The sequence below is a fragment of the Nyctereutes procyonoides genome, unplaced genomic scaffold (genome assembly GCF_905146905.1).
Source record: "Nyctereutes procyonoides isolate TBG_1078 unplaced genomic scaffold, NYPRO_anot_genome, whole genome shotgun sequence".
NCBI classification, from domain to species: domain Eukaryota; kingdom Metazoa; phylum Chordata; class Mammalia; order Carnivora; family Canidae; genus Nyctereutes; species Nyctereutes procyonoides.
In genome coordinates this window covers 13,405,605-13,414,201 of record NW_026575049.1, presented here as the reverse complement: position 1 = coordinate 13,414,201, position 8,597 = coordinate 13,405,605, and the positions used below count along the sequence as shown (strand labels likewise).

General features: G+C 35.9%; 1 protein-coding gene across 1 annotated transcript in view; it reads right to left on the bottom strand.

Annotated features, from left to right (window-relative positions):
• Positions 1 to 1,054: 1,054 nt before the first annotated feature.
• The window catches only part of RAB21 (RAB21, member RAS oncogene family), a 42,233-nt gene continuing 34,690 nt past the window's right edge, over positions 1,055 to 8,597 (bottom strand). The window contains exon 7 of the mRNA XM_055328851.1: positions 1,055 to 6,777. Within this exon, the coding sequence (XP_055184826.1) occupies positions 6,635 to 6,777 (143 nt within the window). The 3' untranslated portion in view covers positions 1,055 to 6,634. The remainder of the gene's footprint in view (positions 6,778 to 8,597) is intronic.

The window sequence follows — 8,597 nt, the reverse complement described above, 5'->3', positions numbered from 1 at the left end:
AATTGTCCCCTTCAAGCTAGAAAACAAGTTATTCTATTTTAATTTGGCTTGAGAATGTATTATTTGCAAGACTGAAAATCATTCTGTCCAGCTTTACCTCCAATACACGATCAGCTCCAATTGTCATTCTAGTTACCTCAAAAATTTGTCGTGTACGTATCTGTTCAAATACAGAATATGAATACGTGCACTTAGTAAACCTCATATATGCAGACAAACTACTTACATCCTGGGCTGCAGGCAATGGTCGTCTGTTCCCCATCTCTTAAGCTCTAACTACACAGGCTGGTTCCCCTGCTGTTTGTGCTCTGGGCACAGACCAGGTACTCAATAAAGGAGGGGAAATGATACTCATGATGAGCACAATGTGTTTTAAATTTAAAAAATAAATTTTTTAAAAGACCATCCAGAAACAATTAACAAAATCAATTTCCCCTGTGAATTTTTTTTTCAAGATTTATTTATTCATCAGAGACAGAGAGGCAGAGACGCAGGCAGAGGGAGAAGCAGGCTCCATGCGGGGAGCCCGATGCAGGGCCCATTTCCAGGACCCCAGGGTCACGCCCTGAGCCCAAGGCAGATGCTCAACTGCTGAGCCCCCCAGACGTGCCCCCCACAAAGTATTTTCATTAAAAGCAGATAAGAATAGATTTGCTCTGGGGCACTCACATGCCAAGCTATAGCCTTAACAGTGACGGAGAAATACCTATAAAGTAATTGTGGGGGGCAACCACAATGTTCAAGGAAGACTAAGCCAAGAGAATGAGCCCCACTCAGAATTACTAGCACACTCCTCTTCCCCAACCCTATTTCCACAAGGTATAGAAACCAATAATTGGACTTTCCCAGAACGCTAGGTGCTCTTTAAGCTTAATTTATGATAAAACATATTAAGAATCAAGTAGTTAACTTCTAGTTCAAGAACTGTAACCGCTGATTTAAATTTTTTTAAAAAGAAGAATGATTCTGGTTCTTTGTAAATTGGGCAGTTGATTGAGGATGGAATTTGACGTAGAAGTTGATTTCAGGGAACTGAAAACTCATAAAGGCCAAGTATAAATAAAAACATTTATATATGAGAGATAGACACACACCGAATGTTAACAACGGTTATCTCTTAAGAGGGATAGGGATCTGGGATGTGGGAGCAAGGGAAATCTGAAAAAGGACTTTTCATTTTTTCATTAAAGGCACAGACCAGGAGCACAGGGGTGGCTCAGTCGATGAAGCATCTGCCTTCAGCTCAGGTCATGATCCCAGGGTCCTGGGATTGAGTCCTATGTGGGGCTTCCTGCTCAGCAGGGAGCCTGCTTCTCCCTCTCCCCCCCTGCTCGTGCTCTCTGTCAAATAAATACAATCTTTTACATTTAAGAATTTTTTAAAAAATATTTTATTTATTTATTCATGGGAGACAGAGAGAGAGGCAGGGACACAGGCAGAGGGAGAAGCAGGCTCCACGCAGGGAGCCTCGATCCCAGGTCTCCAGGATCCCACCCCGGGCTGAAGGCGGCACTAAACCACTGAGCCACCAGGGCTGCCCAATAAATACAATCTTTAAAAAAAAAAAAAAAAAGGCACAGACCAATCAGAAGTTTTAATTTTTGGTAGCATGAAGTCTTATATAACTTCATGTTATATAACTACTCGGGAGTCGTATAGAGACTTTAGTTTACGCTGTACTTTCTGTATCAGCTATTCCTCCCCTTTTCCTTCTTCCCTTAAATAAAAACCTATTGTGAATAAAGAATCTGCTATATTCTTGAATTGTATATATTAATCAGTCAACAGTAGGTCAAAAGTAATGTACTTCAAATGAATCATAAGCAGATGTCTAATATCCTGATTCACATGTTTAAGGGAGACCCTGATTCTAAGCACTGGCTTGCACTTAAATTCTATGATTCTACTGAAATCCACCTAATTGACAAGATTCCTTTTGAGAAGGTTTCATGGAGAATTAGAAGTTATCTTAAAAGGCAAACGCCCCAAAGAGATGGAGGAGAAAATAAAAAGTCTGCGTATATAGACATAACAGTTCCTAGACATGTTGGTAAGAGAAAAAAGCAAATTGCAAAACATATGCATAGGAAGACAGAATTTATGTAAAAATTTAAAACCCATCAAGTATTATTTCTATAGATAAATATATACGTAAATATAAATGCACAGCAAAAAGGTAACTGAAGAGTATGTATTTTCCATCTGGGAGGGGAGTGCTCTTTCACATTTCTAGGAAGTACTACATATGATGGTTTCCTTAAAATAGTTTGCTACCAAAGATAGAGTTCAGCAAATATCCCTGTCTATATCTCAACATCACCATATTTTATCTCTGCTGTCCCTCGCGTCTCTTTGATTTACACAAGATCAAATTTAACAAGTCCTATTAGCTTTTTCTTGAGTATTTAATAATGAAGAGATGATACGGTTGTCAGGAAGTATCAAAATCAAGGTGAGAGCTGATAGGATGGAAATAAAGGTAGGCAGGTTCATCTTTCGGCTTTAATGTGATGCATTTGGAAACAGGAACCGGCCTCTTAAAGAGGACAAGATGCTTTAAGAGCAAGATTCTTACTGGGTATGTCATGTAGCATCAACTTGCCATGTTCATTTATCTACTGCAGAGAAAAAGTTGTAGTAGCAAAGTTAACACTGAAAAGCACACACGGGGGTCAGAAGAGATATGATATATAAATCCCAGAGAGCACAAGCAGTGCTAAAAGTCTATCAAATTAAAGTGATACTTGTTTAGAAGCAAAACATTGTTGCTTGAAATTGGAAACTCTCAGGAGTATTTCTAAGTTTTTTTTCATTTCTTATGATTAATAATACTAGAATACTGGCATTTAGGAAAATTTCCTCAGAATTCTGATTAATTTGTTTTCTTTTAAAAGGAAAAGCCGTCCAAGTCAGACATATGTATAACATGAATTTTGGTCCACAAAACCAAATATATTATTGTTTTTGTCAACTGAAAATTACAGAACAGCAACAAACTAGAACCAATGCCTATTATGAAATCAAGTAAATGCATGTATTCAATGAAGCCCAGCTTGTAGTTATTAAAATCTAGGTAACACGTTTTGTGATTCAGAAAAGAAAGAAAATCTACTTAAGTCTCTGTATCTTTGCTGGTTGCAACCATCTACACCCTTTTCTAGAAGAGCTCAACATCTTCCATGGTTACGGAGTATGTGGCACAGCACTCCCTCTCTGACTCACTGCATCTATAAAGAAAACTGTTAATGGTAAACAGAAGTCAAAAGACGAATTTCAAATGTTAAAGGCACAGATCAAACCACTTCTGGAGATAATATAAGTGGTAATAAGGATAAATTCTATTATTTGGAGATAACATCAATGACATAGACTCCTTGTAGCATTTTAATATAGAAAATCGCAAATTATATATTAAAAGACATAGTATCACAATTCATTTTTTTATATGTTCTAAGTATTTGGCACAATGCGTAACTTGCCTTATTTAGAAACGACTTGATAATGTATTTTCAAAACGATTATAAAAATGTCAGGTTGTAGAGTTTCAGATCTACCTGACTTCATTCTCCTCACTACCCTCCTTTCATATTTCCCAAATTTTATCTTTTCTTACTGAAAACCTGTATCACTCTTCTTTTTCACTTTAATGCCAAATAAAAAGCAATCACTAATAACATATGGCTAATATTACAAAAAAAAAAAGACTTAAATTTAGCTGTAACATCCATAACTTTAGGGCACTTTCAGGAGATATCCCCAGAACAAAACAAATTCGAACACTCATATTTCATACAATAACGTGATGCTTTTTTTTCAGATTGCTGTTTACCCCAAAACTGCTGCAATATACATTTTTAAAAACAGTATTTTCCTCTATAATCACAAAGCAGAACAAGATGCTGAATATCCATCATCATTACAGAAACAATGATTGTATACTTTTAACATAATATTCAGGTATTTTTAATGACTATCTTATACCAATTTTTAATTATATATACTAAGTGTATACACTTACTTAGTTGAAAAATATATTGGTTCTACCTACCTACTACTTTTAATACACAATACAGTAACGTGTGTCTTCTTCCTAATAGCACAATGTATAAGGGCAGGAACACAAAAGATATGTTAGAGGTGAAGAAAGTATCAGAGCAATTTCCTCAGCCTTAGTTTATCATCTCTTTCTCTCTCCTTTATGCGCATACTGCAACTGCCTGGTCCTCTTTTATCCTATTCCTACCTAAAGACCTCTCACACTTCAGAGCAAGGACACATATTTCATATTATTTATTGGTGCTATTGAGTCAGCTTAAACTACAGGTCAAAATAAGAAGAAATGCTTGAGGTTTAGAAAGATACACAGAAACCAAGGGAGAGCAAAGAAAAAAAAATACGGAGAGTGGTTGTACCCCATCAATAATTATCTGGCAACTCTGGAGCAGAGGTTCCTATCTGGACTTAATTTATCATTAATATAAGCATCAAAAACCTAGAGTACAACTCGCCAATTATCAGGCCTTATGACTACTTTTTGGAAAAAAATCTCATATTCATCTCTAATTAATTTAAAAAACATTCCACTCCTAAGAAGAGCTTATTTTCCATCTACATGTATAATCATAAAAATGGCAAGGCTTTCTTTACAATCTGTGGAAGAACCAGCCGGGGGGGGGGCGGGGCTGCACAAAAACAATTTTTCCTGTATTTGTACTCATGATTCCCCTCGTCTCCCCTGCTGCCCTGCATAAACACAAACTTCACAGGAAACGGAGATATTATACAGAGTACAATCATCTGATAAAAAAAAAAAAAACAATTTTAGCTTATCTCCCTAACTCTTACCGCCCCACCCTCCCCAAACACACACAACAGAGATCAGTGTGTTGAGACTGGCAAGGAGAGTAACTAAAGAAGGTGAAGTGAGGGCTCACAGAACACTTAATACTAAGTCAAAATTCTAACATCAAGCTGTCAATCCAACTTTAAACCCATTTGCGAAAGTTTAAGCTATGAATTTAAAAATATGGCAGTACTTCTTTAGTAACTGTAACTTCTTTATATCGTCTTAATTGCTCATGCTAACAACTTTATTGCATACCACTGCTTCTTTTAAGAAGTAAATCCAGGGACCATTCCATTTTATCTTAGACATAACATTTACTAGTTTTCCAAGCATGACAGAAATGGAAAAATATATATATTAGAACAAGAACAATTTATGTTAATCTCCATAATTTGTGATCCTTCTATGAGCAGTGTCTGATTCTATTAAAATTAACAAATTTAAGTTCAGTCCTATGCTTAAGGAAAAAAAAAAACCTAATGAGACTAATTTACAAAGTATACAAGAATATAATTTTATAATAAATCTTTCCAGTGTTCGCTATAACCGCATTACATGAAATGTTTCCCTTCACAGAAACTCAGAATGACAGCTCTTATTAAATGGAACAAACTTTTCTGTGTTCATCTCTGGCAAGCAATGAACACATACAATTTGCTCACAGAGGATTTAAAAGTGCTGCCCCAGGAGAATAAACTACCCACTAACATGCTGTGAATCAGTCTTGGCGAGTGGCAACTCACTGTGACCTCTTCCTTTCTTCTCACACCAGTGAACCCATCTCACATAAAGTCTAAGAGAAAACTAAAGCCATTGCAGAAGTGAAACTCAGCATGCTCCACTCAAATACTTCTAAGGCAACCACTCTAAAACAAAATCAGAATTCATCTCTTTTAACCAAAAAAATCCCCCCCAGAACAAAAAACAAAACAAAAAAACCCCAACAAACCAAAAGGCAAATGCTGTTGTTCAATCATCAGAAAGACTTACAAGAGGCAAAAAAAATATGACAACAGCAATAATTCAAGTAAAGTATATGTGAAAATTTAAACACGTCACTTTCAAGTTAAGACAAAAGTGAAGGGGAGCTATGATCTTTATGTCAGAGTCAAAAAGCTTAGGCATTATCACCAAATGTTAATTCACTTTACAGTCATCAATGAGACTATCGTATATATTTTTGCACCTTGCGCTTGTAAAAGCAGATAGAGTATTTAATATGTAATTTTACAATGTATTTTACCAGCTCAGCATACAGGTTGTATATAGATTATATCAAAGTAGTAGACAGTTAAGGGGCCTGTGCAAACCCTGCAAAAATAGTACTTCAGGTATCTAATTAAAAAAAAACAAAAACAAAAACAAAAACAAAAAAACAGTTTGCCATTTAGAAGTGATACAATTCAAACTACCACAAAATACAAAGGGCTGCAAAAATGTATACCATTCCAACAACATATATAAGTTATTAAATAAAGATTTGATTTAAAAGAATATAAATGAAGCCTTTAAGTAGGTCTTTTTCTACATGCATATTATTCCTTATTAAAGAAAAAATATGTAAAAAGGCCATTGGTAATTGCTTTGTTAACATTTGTAGAAAAATGCCAATTCTCTGGTCACAAACTCCACTAAGTTTAGCACTTAAGGTCTCTGCAGTGTTATAAACGTAATTTAAAATACTGTTAATCTATAATTCCATTGGTAAAATAATGTGACTTGGAATATGGCAGTCTTCATGTTGAGGGCAATGATCCACAGTTTGTTTAATTTCTTAAGTGTGAACAGTTATCCAGAAGAACAGCACCCTCCACCACTGCTCTGGGCTTGAGGTTCATCATCAATAATTTGTACACCTCGCCTTGCAGCTCCTGGTTGACTAGAGCCATTGCCTTTTGCTCGCTCATCCACTTGTGCTGTTTCTATCATCCCTAAGAGAGGGAGGAAACAAATTATTTAGGGCCACAATCTACGAGTTTTTTCTTTCTATGATTTCTGTATACCACCATGATAGCCATGTCTGACTTCAACCAACAAGGAAACTAAATATAATAAACATTTTGTTAGCTCACTAAATAGCTTTTCCTGCAAATTAAAAATTATTAATAGCAACTGTATTTGTCCAGTTGCATAATGGCTACAGGGACATTGATCAAGAGAACAAAGTTTTTGCCTTGAACAAATGACTATATACAAGTATAGTCCTTAAGATTTTCTACATATACTTAGCAACATGCCAAAGTTCAAATTATTCCAAGTGCAGCTAATATTTAGGGACCAATAGTTATTCTTCAACTAGTAGTGTAATATTTTAAGCAAATAATATTTGAAAGAATGAAACAGTTTAAGATGAGGAAGAACGAAGCTGGAGGACTCAGACTATTTGACTTAAAGATTTATTTATAAAATAAAATTTAGAACTTCTGCTCTGAAAGACACAGTTTAAAAATTAAAATATAAGACACAGATTAGGAGTAAATATCCACAAAATACGTATCTGAAAAGATGATGAAAGAAAAGAAGGAGTCTTTAGAACAGTTCTCAAACTTGGGTCCAGAGACTGTTCTTGAACAATGTTTTCAAATTGAGGTGTACAGGAAAATCCAGTAAGATGAAATTGGAAAACACCCTCAAATTCTAATTTATTTTTATTATTCCTCACCTTTCAAAATTTATGTTTTATAAAAATGTACAAAACATGTTAGTATGTGTATATGTTTTATGAGTTTTAAATAAACATGGGAAATATTCAAATTTTTGTCTATAAAGACAGGAGATTTAGGGGTGCCTAGGTGGCTCAGTCAGTTAAGTGTTCAACTCTTCACTTTGGCTCCAGTCATGATCTCAGGATTGTGAGACTGAATCCTGTGTTGGGCTCCACACTCAGTGCAGAGTCTACTTGGGATTCTCTCTCTCTCCCTCGGCCCCTCCCCCTGCTCACACATTCATAATGTTCTATCTCAAATAAATTTTTTGAAATCTTAAAAAAATTACATGAGGTTTATAACATTTCTTATTTTTTAAAAAAGATTTTATTTATTTATTCATGAGAGACAGAGAGGCAGAGACACAAGCAGAAGGAGAAGCAGGCTCCACGCAGGGAGCCCGACGTGGGACTCGATCCCGGGACTCCAGGATCACATCCTGAGCCTAAGGCAGATGCTCAACTGCTGAGCCACCCAGGCGTCCTGAGATTTGTAACATTTCTAAGCTATGGATCTAGAACCTTGGTACTCAAAGTACAGTCTCAGGACCAGCAAGCATCATGACCATGTGGGTGCCTGTTAGAAATGAAAAGCTTAGGCTCGCACCAGACCCATTCTATCAAATATGCATTTTAACAAGATCTCCAAATGATTTATAGGAATGTACAAGCAGCGAAAATAGAAATAACTTCTCAAATTTAGTGTGCACCACAATCTTATGGAAGGATTGTTAAAACAGAGTCTAGGCACCACCTCCAGAAGTTCTGATTCAGTTGGTTTGGGTAGGGCTCAAGAATCTGCATTTCTAACATATTCTCAAGTGATGCTGCTGCTGCTGATCAGGGGACCTCACTTAGAGAAGTAAAGGTCTATAAAAATTATGAATGACCTTCAGGTTTTTGTAAAACTGAAATTCTGGAGTTTATGTATAAGTAAATTTTCCTAGAAACAAAAACCACACTTTTATCAAATTCTCAGAAGACTGTGAGGTCCATAAATTCAAGAAATATAATTTGGGCAGCCCGGGGGGCTCAGAGATTTAGCGC